Genomic DNA, 15,917 nt, shown 5'->3' with positions numbered 1-15,917 from the left:
CTTTCAAAACAATGTTCTGAAAGTTACTCAGGTTGTTACAAGAAGTATTGTATATTTGCTGAGCATAAATAACAAGACAGAAATGTCAAATTCTTTCTTGAATCTGTATCCAGAAGTGCTCCCTGTTACTAGGCTGTGTACTGCAGAGCTTTTCTTACCATCATTTGTTGCTGGAAGATGCTGCTACCTGCTGAGATATTAGTCTCAAAATTACAAAATTTCAATAATTACAAAATCGCTGGGGAGCTCATCATTTTATAAGGTCTCCCTGGCCTGTTTTACATTCTCTGTGCACTTGAATGAGGTACGCTAGATGCTAGCTATTTTGAAATAGTCCTTCAGTATAAATCAGGTTATGGTAAAATGCAAATTAAAGTGTTTATTTACAATATTTAAATTAGACAGTTGTTATAAATGCTTGTAAAGATATGAGCAAAGCTCACCTGATCTACTTCAAGATCAGGCGTACAGGAAGGCAGAGAAGAGGGATTTTTTTTTTGTTTAGCTGATCCGCTGTACATACTTTTTTGTCCTATTGCAGCAAGAATCCTGTCTTTCTGCATTCCTCAGGTAATTAGAAGAAGATGCTCCCTAGTGAACTGTGTTGGCTTTTATAGTCAAACTGTTTTTCTTGGGTGTTTTTTTTTTTTTTGAGCCCTCTGGGGATTACTTTCAGGTTCAGTCTGTCCCCCTTACTGAAATTTAAGTCATTTGGGGAAAGGTGGGAGGACTGTCAGAACTGAAATAAGGACTGCCTTACCTCTTTGGTGATGTGCATTGCATCAGAAGATTGCATTCTGTCTCCTCAACTGGCCTGTTAACCACCCCTTGATGTTAGAAAGGATACAGTTTCCTCTTGGTGCATGAGTGCTTATGTTTTTGAAGTGTTTCTATCCGTTGATCTTTCTGTCAATTTATATAAAACATATGCTTGATTAAAAATTCCTAAACAAAATTAATATGCAGAGCCCACCACTGGCTCTTGATTGAGACCAGGTGTGATGGTAATCAACTAGTTTGTGGTAACAGCCCTCAGAATTATCTTTGAGGATACCGTGACAAGTATTGTAGCCTCTGCTGTGTTTGCATAGTATTAGTAAGTGTTATAGCAGATTGTCAGTGACTTTTTTTCAATATATAGAAATTGTTTTATCTTCAGGAAAACAGATCCTTTTCTAAATATCTTTTTAACCTTCTGTCTTCTTGACATGCCAGTTTAAAATGCAAATTCACATATACCTCACATCATACTTAATATACCTTGTTACTCTTAGTTAATATTATACTTATAATAATATCAAACCATACAAAGCTATCAAACATTAACTTTGCAAGTATCTTCAAAAGTATATTTATTTTCAGAGTGAAATGCTCTTATTACCTATAGTGCATAATATGCAGTGTTTGTAAACTGATATTAAATGTTCCTAGCACTCTATTAACAGAAACCATGCATGGAAGATTTATAATCACTTCAGTGAACTTCATAAACTTTTTTACATTTTTGCAAAATGTCTTAAACTCTACGTATTTATATGGATGTCCAACAGAGATGACCTGAATGTATGTAACCGATAGGATAATCGGCCCACATTTTCTCTTTCTTACCACTTGTAATTACCATAAAAGACCGGTATGTTTTCAGTGCCTTGATGAGTCACTTAACTCCTAGGAATTTCTTTTACTGACATTAATGAGAAAGGAAAATAAAATAATTGTTATTCATATTTGACTTCATATTAGCTCAGGGTCTGCAGAAGAGATGTAGCAAAGTTAAAAGTGAGGTGGGGAAGGAGGGGCTTGATATATGGAGGTTAGGTTTGTGTTGGTTAGGATGCATTTAAGAGGAAAGGGGTGGGGAGAGAATGTTGTCTTTCATAGCCCAAAACTGCATTTCTAGCAAATCTTTTTTTTCCTCTCTCTATCTTCCTGTCTATCCTGTTTAGCCAATGCATATCCTAATTTTAGGTTAAGAGAAGATCTGCAGGAGAAGATCCGTTTCTAAACCAACGAATTCTAGTCACCTATCATGTGCAGTTACTCCACTGCTTTCAGCTTGAGCTAGCTGCTCTGTCCTACCTTCAGAGCTCTTACTTCCAAAATAGAGATGAGAATGATCTTGGGTGTGTGTGCACCTGACTGTTTTGGGAGGCTTCTGGAGATTACAGCCTGGGGTGAAAGTAGCTGTGTGCACTCTTATGCACTTGTTTCCTTGTACTCCCTACATTCAAGAGCAAGGCAAAGGTTTTGCAGTTGGATGCTGGACACCTGTTATCTATATTCCATATAAGGGAAATGCTCTAATACATGGGGACATTAGGTTGTACAGCTATTCGTTGTTTCACTAAGTTCCTTCATCATGCACATAGTTTTTTCTTTGTCTGAATATTCTATCAGTGTACTAGTATTTAAGGAAGGCTATAAACCTGTCTAAATATTACAGATTCTCTTAAAAAGTATTTCGATGTCTAAGCGTCCTCAACAGTTAACTGTGCTATTTGATGTGAGGTTTGGAAGTATCTGTTCTGGCTCAGCGTTGGGGTATTAAGGGCTGATTGACTGTATTTTTACATGCTGATTCTCATTCTGCTGCAACATTGGCTTTGTTTGAAGCTTGGTGTGATTCTCAGCCTCTTCTTGCATCAAGTACAAATTGTGTCCAAGTTCCATATCAAAGGATTTACTATCTAGGTACAAAAGTTATGATAGTGTTGTAAGTATGCTTTGAAGGTAAGTGATGTCCATAAGCCATAAGCTGACAGCTGTGATAAATGTAAAAGGCATCTAAATAGGTACAAATAATAGCACTTCCCAGCTTCTGCTTGCTCTTTTTTTAACATGACAATATTGGATACATTAGTGGGAACCTACTACAAAATATTTCTGGCCCCTCCCAGCCCCCTCACAGGTCAGAATCCTGTTTTCCACAGCCTAGCATTTACTCTTCATCCATGCTATGCTCTAATGTTCCAGGTGAGAAAGCACGTGTATGCCTATTGTGATATTAGAGTTGGGAGTTTTTCACAGGGTTGTTATGTGACATAATTGAGTTCCTCATATCAGAGAAGTCATGCCAGCTGGCCAGCACGATAGCTGGGATTCTGAAAACATATTCTCACTGTTCAGTAGTCCATTGCCCCAGCAAGGTACTTCTGTAGTGCTAACCTTTCCCCCCCCCCCCCCCCGCCCCCTTCTTCTCTCCTCCTGCACCGTTGCAATTTTGGGAGCTGATTGAGTTGGATATGTGTAGCACTGTGCAGCTGTTCTATATGACAGATGTAATCTCTGATTAGAGAGATTTTAGGCCGTCTTATGCTCCATGATCTGGGTTTGTGAATGAAAATTACTTGTGGGAAAAAAACAAAGCACCTGATGTGTATAGTTGTAGTATCATCAGGACAACACAATTGTCAAAAGCAGCTTGTTTAACAGTAAAACTATAGGCATTTATTTGGGCTCTGCAAGAACACTAGATGGAGAAAGCTATTTTCATGCACCAGTGTTGATTGCTGGAGATGGAAGCCCTTTGTTTTATGATATTTTGTCTCATTTAAAATAATTTAAAAGTCAAAATTTAAATTTTCAGTAATCCTTCATGATATATTGACTTTATTCCAAACTGTTGTTCTACTGCATTAATCATTTGCACTTCTTATGGATGTGTTGCTTTCATTTTGCTTGTGACAGTCTTTTGCTCTAAGAGGTAATTAAAATGAGTTAAACGTCAGTTTCAAGATCTTGGCACAGGCGATCACCTGAACTCTGTAAAATGGTTTTGGATGGCATGGAACTAAATCAGAAAATTTCTAGTAGGTTGGCAGAAATCTCTCTCTGATCTGCTTTTTTAGAAACCAGAATTTCATGAATCCTCTTGTTGTATTTCCATTAATGATTTTTACACTGTTTTCCCAGTCGATCAGAACAACAGCTTGGAATTCATTTTGCAGCTTTTGCTTTCTTGCCTTTCTGTACAAATCTAATTTCCACTATGTATTACAGGTGTGGGGTTTTGGGTTTTTTTTTGGTTTGGTTTGGTTTTTTACACTTTCTTAATCTTACAGTTAAAAATATGATGACCTATACTGTTGTCTTCATTCTTGTCATTTAATTACTCCTTTCCAGATCTCTCCTGCTGATGACCTTATATTCACATCTTTCATAGCTACCTACTTGCGTTAGTGTTTTACACACGTAATTCTTTTTTTTTTTTTTTTAACAGATCACAAAAAGCGTTGTCACAGTCTCTTTCAGGATCCTTTTACTGCACTAGAAATTTGTCTAGACTTCAGGGGTAGTTGACAGAAACTTTAATTTCTGTGTAGCAGAATGGAGAATAAAACCCATGCCAGGCATCCCCCACTCAACTTGTTCAATTCTGCAGTCTGAGCAGGATAATAATCCCAGATTACACCAAACATTCCTACAAGGCTTTTGGATTTGGGATTGTAGATTTGTTCATTTTAGCTATCCAGAAGTGCTGCTGGTCTTGCTTGAGAGCAGTTTGGGGGTTTTAGTAATACAAATCTTATAATGTATCTTAATAATAATGTATCTAGTAATAATAATCTTTGACTCTTGGATCAGGCAGATGCATGCATGCCCTCTGTGAGAAAAGGGAACTGGAGAAATATTGTTTGAGGCAAGACCAATACTGGCCCCACTGACTCCTGTCAGTAGGGAGGACTTCCTTGGCATTGTCTGTATGGGTCCTAAGTACCTCAGAAGTGTCTCAGAGTGTTCGTATCTGTTGTTGGAAGGTCCAGGGAACCAAGGTCCAAGGGTGAGGGACACTAAGGGACGCCCTCTACAGCTGGGTGAGTTAGAGTGTATGCATGGACTGTACATCTGAAAGAACACTGGCTTATGGTAAAAGACTTTATTTTCCAAGGTTAAGAGCATTTGAGAAATCTGTGGATCTGTAAGTGTTCTATGACTATAGATGTTTTGTGGTTAAGATCTGTATTACTGGGTATTCCCTAGCTTCATAAAAGGTAGGCTGATTCCTACTGTAATTGGCTTACTCTTAATAGGACTAAGAAGTTTTGCAAAAAAGGCGTCAAAGTTTCCATGAAGACGTCATACTCCTACATCATCATACTATCTATAATGTAACAGAAGTTTAAAGTACAATTATTAATTGCAACTGTCACGCTTCTCTTTTTAGGACACCATCACATGGACGTGGCAAGGGCCAGGAGCGTAAGTGGCTTTTATTTTATTGTTTGCATCATGATTACTTTCCTTAAATAGTTTTATTTACATGAACTTGTACAAGTACAAAGTCAAGCAGGAATATACTGGTTATTGGACTATTACTTGGGATTAATTTGTGTCTTTCATCCCTGAGTATGATAATACTCAATTAGAGGAGTCCAGATATAAACAGGGTATACTTTTGCTACTATAATTTTGATGGTTTGTGGAATGGATTTTAGTTTTTATATATTTATTTGTTGAGCCAAGTACCTGAAGTAAAACAAATTGCTTCTGCTCTGCGCCTGCATATCAGTTCGGTATGTCTATATAGAACTTGCGGAGACAGTCGTCGCAACAAAGGAGTTTGGAAGTACTATTTTCAGAATATTGCCCAATTGTAACTTTGATTTATTTAAAATTAAATGTTATTCTAGAGGTACCTTAAATATATTTAGCAAATTTGTGTAATGTAAATTATAAAATGTAGCCTCTTTCTTTTTTTAAAAAAAATCACTTTCTGGCACTATTTCCACATTTGGGCTGGAGTCAAAGTTATAAAATTTTTAGATGAAGATCAAAACAAAAAATTTTGAACCCTAGATAAAGGGGAGGTGAATTCCATGGTTAATAGTTTCCCATCAACTGCCTCTTTGGGAACTTGTTTTGAATGTCCTGCTTGAGATCCTGTATTTTAGTAGTAATGAGAGAGCCATTTGGATTGGCCAGGATACCAGTAATTTACAGTTTTGTGCCTTGTACCTTGAAATGGACTAGGAATCAGGTTTGATTAAGGGCACATCTAGATGGGGGTACTTGGAAGTCGCTGGTCACTTTTAAGGGTTCCCCTTTCAATTAAATCATTACATTAGGAGTAGTGGAATCCATGACAGTGTCTACGCTAAACAAATGCTGCTGCGTTTACTGCAGACAAGGATTTCTGGTCTCTCCCTGTGAGTTGTTCTGCCTTGTGCTGGCACTACAACTCCTCTAGCAAACTAACTTGGCCAGAGGGGAAAAAGGTGAGTAGTTCTCTTCTGGCTTAGTGTCTTCCCTGAGGTGTCAGGAACACATAGGAGGAGGAGGAAGAGGGAGGGAACTTGTAGGAGTGTTGACTCAGATCGTCTTAACATGTCGAAAACAGTAGCCTCATTCAGAACTGCTGATTGCTACTAACAAATGAAGTTAAGTGAAAGCTGAATCAAATTCTGAAGCAGCATGTGATGTTATGCAAATGTACTTGGCCAATTTAAATTACAGTTTTTATTTAATTAGGATTAATCCTCCTGAGTGACCTAAAATGTATTTATGATATCCTAAAAAAATACTGTTAAGGCTACCACAGTCTTCAGTTTTTCAGCAAACATCTCTCTTCATCTCTGATAATGTTGACCAAAACTTAATCTGGTAATGTTGTTGTATACAGGATTATTCTGTATACAGAAGACTTATAGGCTACCTCAACTTTGAATAGACAGTCAAATAGAGTGAAAATTTGTCACGTACAAAGTATACAATTTCTGGAAAGTAAGATTTTACTTGTTTGGCAGTATTCACAGCAAATCAATGGACTTGCTTTGAAAACAAATCTGATGTAGAGAAAATTTAAGTTGTATGCCATAGCCAGAGAATCTTTAAGTTAGATACCACTTCTATTTTTTTTTCCAATTAATATTTATGATTTAAGGTTAGCATGTTAAAAACAAGGTTGTGGGGAGCGGGGTGTGTGTGTGTGTGGCAGATACCTTCAGAATTAGAGAGAGGCGATAGGGAGCAAGTGTATTTGTAACTTAAGGGGTTTTATGTGCTTGGAAGAGGATGTACAAGATAGATCTTCATGTTTCCTGTCAATGACTTAAAATCACTAATTTCATTTGTCTTTGTTTTACCGTATTGGAAATTCAGCAGGAAAGAAGGCAAACAACACTGCAGCCTTATATAGCAAAATGAGTAGAGTGTTACTTATAGTAACAGCACTTTATCTGTCTAAGAGGATTTTGTCCAGCTCTCCCCACATGCTTATTGAGCACTGTAACTACTTAGATACTATATAAAATGTAGCTACTGGTGCAGCTGTAATTCAGGTTTCCAAAATCCTTTCCTAGATTTGAATCTTTCTGCCTTCTAAGGTCATGTTGATTCCAATATCTTGTGTCTCAGTCTGCTAAAACACATGTACTGTATTTCATTAGCAGATTTCTGAAGTATAATCAATTTTGATTCCAAACCAAGGCAATGATAAAAATCTTAGCAGTTTTAACTAATCTTGCCAACCCTATGCTGAATACAGTGTTTTCCTGGAACAGATTTACTATTTATTTACGTACTGTGCATGCATCATTCATATCTTAGTGTATATATATTAGTACATGTGTTATTTTACTGTTGGTCTTCTCCCTTCACTGGGTATCTTTTAACATGTGATTTCAGTGTGAAATGCTTTTGTTGCACCTTACAGAAAATAATGTGCAGAAGTGCCCTTAGACCTTTTCTTTCAATTTGACAACTGAATACAATCATATCTACGGACTGTAATGTTACTTGAACACGTCAGGACATAATGTACTACTGTTTCACTTTATTCAAATTTTCTTTCCCCTCTTTCCTTTCCCCCCCCCCCCTTCCCTTTAGGTTAGAAATTCTGTGGCTTACCTTGTGTCAGTTCCACAATTCTGTGGAAATTGAGGTTAGTAGAAAAAAAAAAAGTGTATTTCTATATTCTGGGCAGTATCAGAATATGTAATACTGTATTTAATTCTTCTGTAAAAGTTTGTATTCGGTCTTTGTATGTTAACTTGAAATTCTGTGGGGAAGGTTCCTTCTATCCTGCTTAAACAGAGTGTAACACTTGGATGCTTTTTCAGTTTGCATCAGACTATAATACTTTGTTTTTCCTCTGCTTACCTTGTACTGGATTTTTCAAGTAATGTTAATGTTTGCTGACATGATAAAGTCCATTGGAAAGATCAGTGTGCTCTTTTTACCTTTAATACATGGCTGTATTTTTTTTTAAAGAAGTATCTCCAAAAATATATATTTTGCCTTTTAATCAGTTAAAATATGAGCGGTCTAAGGGCCAGGGAACTACTGCCTCACACAAGCAAGCTAACTGATTGGCAGGATTTTTCCTCTGCCTCAGGAACATGGCTTTCTGCCTTACACAAGTAAAATGGGCTCCTTCACGCAGAACTGAGCTTTGCTGAACTTTCTTGATTTTTGAGGCAGTAGCTGCTCTGTAGCTCATATGGAGCTTACGCAAGAACAAATTCCGATCTTTGGTCATCTTAGAAAAAAAAACATAAACAAAAAACCCACAAAGTCAGCAACTTTCTGAAACACCCTGTACTAAAGCAGAAACTAGGAGATAGTGGAGGAGCAAAGCTGTTGTAAGGCTGTACTATGTGAGGCAGAGTACTTAAGAGGTACGTGATGAATCTGGTTTTGGAAAGAGATGCTGCAGATTTAGGACAGTGGAGGAAGAGGGAATTGTTCTGTGTTCAAAGTCATGGTTTTTCCCTCGTCTCCGAAGTTCATTGGCTCCTCTTCCTGCTTTCTTACATCAGCACAGAGTTACTGGCAAATACAGACTATTCTTGATACCGGAATTACTGCTGAAGATAGAGCAATTCAGGGAGGTATACAGCAAGCAAACACAATTTAATATGTTTCTGCTTGGATAACAGGCAGTAAGGTCTGGCTGTGAAGCAAGTGGCATCTGAGGTTTGCTAGTTTGGTCTTCCTCTGCATATCATACATGTTCTGGCATACTATGCATGTCATCCAGCGTATGTATTGAGAAGCATACATCCAAGTAGACTTTATAATAGGTTAACATAAAGATTAGCCCATCTGTCCTGTACTTCATGCAAGCAATCTCTTGAAGAAAGGTATATAGTTATCTGCACATGCCTGAGCTTGTTTTGGCTTCAGTCTCTTTGTTTTGTTGGCCTGTCAGCTTCAGCATTCATCCATGCATCAGTCTCCAGTAGCTGAGAGTTCCTCTGTTAGATTTCTAGTTTGTTGAACTGACCATGCTATTTCTGTCCAGTTCAGCACAGATATTGGAACACCCCTGAAATTAGGAATTGCCTCATATTCAAACTTACCCTGCATATGGATGAATGAATTGCTGACAATTTGCTGCTTAGAGTAGGAAGAATAGAACTGGGCTCAGAATTTGAAGGAACAATCTTTTCGTCTCTGTTAGCTTCACAGTCTTTATCCTTTTATATATTATATCATGTTGGGATGGTGTACCTACTTGTAAACTAAGAAAACAGGAGTAGTATGTTTTCCATTGTCAAGGTGTATATAGGAAAACTGTAGCAAAAAATAAATAAGTTGAGGATTTGTCGAGTCTCTATCACTGAACATTTCTAAGAAACAGACAAACATCTAATGGCAGTATTTTGGGTACTGCTGATCATATGATTGAGTCTGAAAATACTGCGAACTCCATAGTTGATAAAAAGCACTTGCTTAAATAACAAACGATATTTTGAAAGCAAAACTTGGAAAACAAGGGCTAGTAGGAAATTCCTGAATCATAATTTCCAGTTTGCACTATAGGCAACTATACCAATTTTTAACTAAACTTTGTGTTCTTTTTTTACTTAAGATGCTTTCTACAGAATTACGAAAGTTTTTGTTCACTTGGTGCATAAATTATCTCATGGTGTTGCCCTACCGAATGTGGTATTTTTCTTATACTAATGGCTGTGGAGGGAGAATTGGTGTTCCTTTGTTCCTTATATCTGAGAAATTAATTCCTTGGCTGAACTGATAGGTTTTGAGGGTTTTTCTATGGAGTCTGGCACTGATCACAGAGCTTACATCATAGCTTAATGAACACTTAGCATCATAGCCAAAAGCTGGGCGGTCTTTTAACACAGACTATCCCATTCTGAAAGCTGCCCTTTTTTTATCACAGATCTCCGTCAGTTGTGACTTGATTTCTTGTGGCCATCTGCATTTGTTTAGAATTTTTCTAACAATTTTGTATTAATATCCAGTCTCCAATATGAAAGAGAATTTGCAAAACCTCCAGCAAATGAAAAGAAAAATACTTCTGATGTGTACATTAAGCAGTTGTATATGGTTTCAAAATGTATAATAGGAACAGTAAATCCCTGATGTCCTGAGAACATCTGGATTCCAAAAATCCAAGGTATAGAACAAAGCTCATGTAGCAGGTGTTTTTCTTAGTTGTCTGAGTTGAACAATGCAGAAGTATTAGTTTGGACATAAGAGGTTAATGCAAGAAAATGCTAATAGTTTTAAATCATTTAAAGCTTCCTGGTTCCATTTATGAAAGGAAGGTAAAACTTTATTTGGGTTCCGTAAGGTAAGAAATGAGCAGAGACACTACTGAATGAATTTCCAGAAGTATGATGCATTTTTAAGCAGTGAAGACTTCAATTTTTACGTTTTTGTAGTTCTCTTGATAGTATGGCTTTGTAAATAGCAACTGGCTGTATGTATCTTTTAATTGCAGTGCTACAATACAGATTGTTTAAAATGTTAAGTATTCTTGGTATAATTCAGTTTTCTGTGTGCAGTTTCTACCTGTGTATATTCCTTCAGAAGAAGAAAGAAAAAATCCAGCATTATATGCCAGTAATGTCAGACGTGTAATGGCAAAGTAAGTATGCTGTAATATGTGACAAAAATAGATGTATGTTCTAATTTTAACATGAAATAAATGTCATGAAATCTGGAAGTGTAGCTGCCTGCTTGCAAAGAAGCTTATAGTCTGTAGTAGTGTATACAGAATTTCTTACTTAGCAATTCACTTCTCTAATGTATTTTGTTATATGAGGAAGGTGGGGAGCCACAAATATAGCAAGAGCTGTTCTAATTCCATGGGTTTTGGTTTTTTACATTTTACGTGTCTTAACAAGCCAGTTCCTGTGCTGTTGTGGGTATTTAAGTCCTCTGGAGGGAAAAAGTATGGTTGAAGCTCTAAGTTAATGTAACTGAATTTTGTGCTAATGAGGTTACATTTTAAGCTATAAATTAACTTTTTTTATGAGGTTAAGAATAGTGTCATGTATTCATTATCAGCTAATGGTTATTTGAAATAGTAAAGCATAGGGAACTTAAGTTCAGTGAGTTGCTTCTGTTTTAGAAATTGAGCACCGGACCAATGTAAATACTAATTGTCCTCACATTAAAGTTCACCTTCAGCTAAGAACACTTGTTTATAGTGTTTTATATGGCCAAGATTGAATATACAGACCTTAGTTCTCTTTTGTTGTATTTTAATTACTTTCTCTTACTTGTAAGATGATATATGAAACTGTCATTCATTTTATGTCCTTTCAGTAAGTTTTCCTTTAGTCAGGTCTGCAGATACTCTTTTCAGTATTTACAGAAAAGCCTCTGATCACTAGTAACTCGTGAAAGATTTATGCATCTTTATACTCCTACAGAAGAACTTACGAAATCTTAATTTTCTTTGTGTAACTTCTCTTCGTTTTTCAGATACGAGTTTCAGCCAAAGGCCAGTTTATACATAGAAACTGGTAATTCTCTGTTTTATAAGCAGAACCTGGATCTGTGAGTTTCTTACGGATGTTGGCTCTGTAATAGAGCAATTTTTGGTCCATTGTACAAAAGGTCCTTACAAAAGAAAAAAACAAAAGAATCTATGTGAATCAACCCATCTTAGAGTTGCAGTGACCTCCAAGATTTGTGTGGTTAATTTAAGATAATTAGCTGGCACAACATATAAACGTTGTTCTCAGACTTTGGGTAAAAAGCATTGTTACAGAAACAGTTCTGAACTCTCCTCCAGTCAAAAGATGAAAGGGTTGGTGTGGCATAAGGATGAATTTTGAAAAACTCTGGAAGTTGACAAACTGCATGTTTAAAGACTTCCTTTCCCTGTGTATGCAGAGAGGGAGATAGATGATTTTTCTTCTCCCCTTCACTTCTCCCTCCCATCTCTGAAGAATTAGTCATTTAGGGCTGGCAATGAGAAATGGGCTGCAGATATGAAGGGAAGATTGTCAGAATGGAGGATAGCAAGCATGGCTTGATTTGAGATGAAGAAAGGGCTGTGGATGCTGTGTTGATGTGAAAGGGAAACGTGTTTGGATATCAAAGTTCTGAAGTTAAAATGCAGATAGAAATAAACCAGAATGCTGAATTTTGGATACTGTGGATTAGTTTGGGCCAGTTAAAATAGCATCAGCACAGGCAAAATATTCCTTCCTAGTTTCATCTAAGTAATTAAAAACATGATGATAAACTCACAGAAATTGAGAGTGCCTGTTCTACTGACCATTTCCCAATGCTTACTTGAAGTGGCAGCTCTCAAAACCCTCACAGTGCTTTTACATGGCTTTTGGTATAGGAGGCGTCAATTTAGATGCTGTCAATCTGCTCTGGAGCTGCAGTTGTTGCAGTCTTAGCACCTCCAGTGCTCTTAGGTGCTATCATTGCACCCATTAAAACCATGCATTACTAAATAAAGGACAGTCTTACTGCTCCATCAGGACTTCTCTTCTTTTCTTCAAGGTTGAATTGGTGACTGTGTACCATTCTGATGTCAATAGGTCACTTCATAATTTATTTAATGTCTGCTTCTTTCCCATCCCCATATGTTTCTGGAAGAAGAGTCTAACCCTACTAGATATTTTACAGCAGCTGGGGCGGTAGTCCCAAATAATAATGCATTCCTGAGTCCCAGACAGGTGTTGTGGCAAAACCCTGTGTCTCGTCCCTGATTTCTAGAACTGCTAGAACTTGCAGAGTGCAATGATAGATATAATTTCCACTCCTGAAATGTTTTTCTTCATTGTAGTTTTGTCTTCTGAAACAACCTCTGTTAACTGTTGAACAAAGCACTTGATGGGATGCCTGATTCTTGCACTGCTTCTACATGTTGATTCAAGCTTTAATTATAAACAACTTTTGACTAAGCAGATGGTGTCATTGAAGGATTTTTTTTTTTTAATGGCATCAGTTTCTTGCAGAATGGATGAATTTACTTGCCCAAAAAATGTTGTTCATAGTGAAATCCAAAGTGAGCCTCACCTTTTGGCTCTTTATTTCAGGCCAAAGACTTTAAGCATAATTCTGCTGTTGTGTTTCAGGTTCCCTCAGGCAGCCATACCAATAACAAAAGAAATGCCAGTTCTTAACTGCTGTAGAGCAGGTTCACCTCTCCCTTGTGTTCCTACTTATCCAGAGTGACAAGGAATGATGCATCTTTCTGAAGATGCATTCAGAAGTAATCCCACCACTTGTCTTGTTCATCTTTTCTGCCAGTATCTACTGCCTGCTTGCATGTGAACGTACTGATTTATTTTTACTGGACAATATCAGGTCTGATCATTATCTCATTGGTTTGAATGTTGTGACCAGAAGTTACTCAGTCCAGGAGGATGAGCAAGATCTAAGCCTTAGTGGCTGATCTTTTACAACATATATACAGCATCTATAAGAATCCATATCAAATTTCCTTTTTAAAAGTGTTGCTTAATCTCACCTAGAGATTTACCAGTATTATAGACACTAAAATCCTTAATCTTTTTTTTTCCACCTCACTGGAAAATTATTATCCAAAAGCATTGGGCAAAAAATGAGAACCCTGTGCAGTCTTGTTACAGCCACTCAGCTTGCTGTTCTTCCTGTTTGGGGGGATTGTTTGTAACCAAAAATGTCTGGAATTATTCATGCAGAATAGCCACTGCTGCTAAATAGTTACTTCATGCTGTCTTCTTGTGGATCACGTTCTTGTTCTGCACAAGGAGTGTGTGCAGACTAGATTAATCCACAGCTTAAAGTTTGGCCCCTCACTCTATTTCCTATTATGCTTTGCATTTGATTTTTACTTGAGAGAGTCTGTCTGTCTTCAATTTCTTTGGCCTTTTCTGCTTGTTACTCCCTGTAGTCAGTATCTGTTTCATCCACAGAATGTTATCAGGAAGTGGGTTTAGGGTCGCTTTCAGTTCACTGCCAGAAATATTGAATGCCTTCAAATACAGCATTGGTCCCTGCAGGCACTCTGCTTAAAAAATAAATAAATAAAACTAAACTTGGTGATATCTTGTGTTTTAATTCACTTTGTGTTCTTTATTACACTAATACAGTTCTCATAACATCACGCTAATAAGTCATACTATATAATGTGTAAGATACTATACTGGCTCACTTTTGTAAATATGAATTACAATCCCAAAATTGCCATTTTGTGCTTTATCTATATGACATATTTTCCCCTGTAATTGATGGTAGTGAACATGCCTGAATTTTAGCTGTTATTTTATTAATTTAATCACTTCCTGTTTCTTCTGTATATTTCCTAGGTGAATGTCAAGCTTTCTGGCCTACGTTATCCTGTTTGTTCTTTTTATTTATTTTTTTTATCTTCATAGTATTAACTCCTTGTGATTTACTGGAACTACAGTAGTGATGTAAAATTATCAGTGTGCAGGCTTGAGCCTTCAACCAGCTCTTCTAGAATTTTTAGGAACAAATCATTCGGCCTTACCCTTACAAGTACCTATTCCTAAAATTCCTTTAGTGAAAAAGGAAACATCTCTACAGCTGTTAAAGCATTGGAGAGAGCCTCATTTTCTTCATGTGATAGGTCATCTTAACTATTTCATAATACAGAGCAAAGTGTTTATTGTATATGACTGCTTTTTCTGCCTCTTGGCAATTTTACTATCCTCAGTTACTAATAGGTTATGTCATGGCTTTTTCTTTCCCTTAGCAATATGCTTTAAAAACACTGTCTTACGCTTCTTAGCTGTATCAGTTGCAGTTTTTTCTGGTTTTAGTTTTACATCCTGTTTTTCTTATGCATCATAATTTTGAACTTGTTGATATCCATTTAAAATTCATCTTTTTTTCCCCTGGAAAAAGAAGTCATCTTTTTTGGTTGTGGGATTTCAGCCTTTTGCCTGTTCAGTAATTACACACTAAGAACAGTAGGCATTTATTAATATATAAATACTACTTGTTTTGCTTTAGTTTGTTAGTCTCTTCAAGGGGAATTATCTTCCAAATAAGGAAGAGTGTGGTTAAACCAATATAATTAGGAAAAAAAGCAAGTGAAACTTGCTTATTTTTTATGCGTATGGCAGGTATTTGAACTGATTAAAACTAGACACCTTTGGTTTTTTTTTTTTTTTTTTTTCTTTAACAGTAAGTACCTCAGAACTGAAGTTCTAGCAGCAGTCCTGGTCTGAGCACTTCATTTTTCTGATCTCTTTCTTAGAGTTTTAACTCAGCCTTGTAACTACATACATGACTAACCACTAGTTTTTAACCATCTCTTCTGTGACAATCCCAGAAATGTGGACTTCTTGTAGAGATACCAAAACTTTGTAGTCTGGTCTGCTTGCTTTTTGCATATAACTTTCTCTCTCCCTCCTCCATGGAGGAACCATGAGGAGAACCATGTCTCTGAATGGTTTATCATATATTTGCTGCAGGTGCTCAAATCGATCAGTAGACAGTGTTAGAGAAGAAACTTGAAAACAGATGTTTTCCTTATGTATTCTCTGGCAAGTCCTTGCGTATCACACTGTTAAAGCAGTGACTCTTACCAGCTTGATATAAGGACTGCATTTTTATTTTTGAGGAATTAATCCCCACCACCACCAGCATGCTGGTGATGGCCAAAGATACCACAGACTCCTGTGTCCGTTTCCCTTTGTGTCTGTGTGCTACACGGTGCTAATTAGGTGTTGCTTGTAGGCTTTCACAGC

At 36.9% G+C, this 15,917-nt stretch overlaps 1 protein-coding gene across 3 annotated transcripts in view; it reads left to right on the top strand.

The window, feature by feature from the left end:
* LPCAT1 (lysophosphatidylcholine acyltransferase 1) overlaps positions 1-15,917 on the top strand; it is a 70,274-nt gene that overhangs the window by 23,033 nt on the left and 31,324 nt on the right. For all 3 annotated transcript variants that reach the window (XM_026093896.2, XM_026093895.2, XM_026093898.2), the window contains exons 7-9: positions 5,165-5,199; positions 7,825-7,879; positions 10,752-10,834. In XM_026093896.2, coding sequence (XP_025949681.2) covers positions 5,165-5,199; positions 7,825-7,879; positions 10,752-10,834 — 173 coding nt within the window. The remainder of the gene's footprint in view (positions 1-5,164; positions 5,200-7,824; positions 7,880-10,751; positions 10,835-15,917) is intronic.

Source organism: Dromaius novaehollandiae, chromosome 2 (assembly GCF_036370855.1).
Source record: "Dromaius novaehollandiae isolate bDroNov1 chromosome 2, bDroNov1.hap1, whole genome shotgun sequence".
Lineage (NCBI taxonomy): Eukaryota > Metazoa > Chordata > Aves > Casuariiformes > Dromaiidae > Dromaius > Dromaius novaehollandiae.
This window is presented reverse-complemented; position numbering and strand designations above follow the sequence as displayed.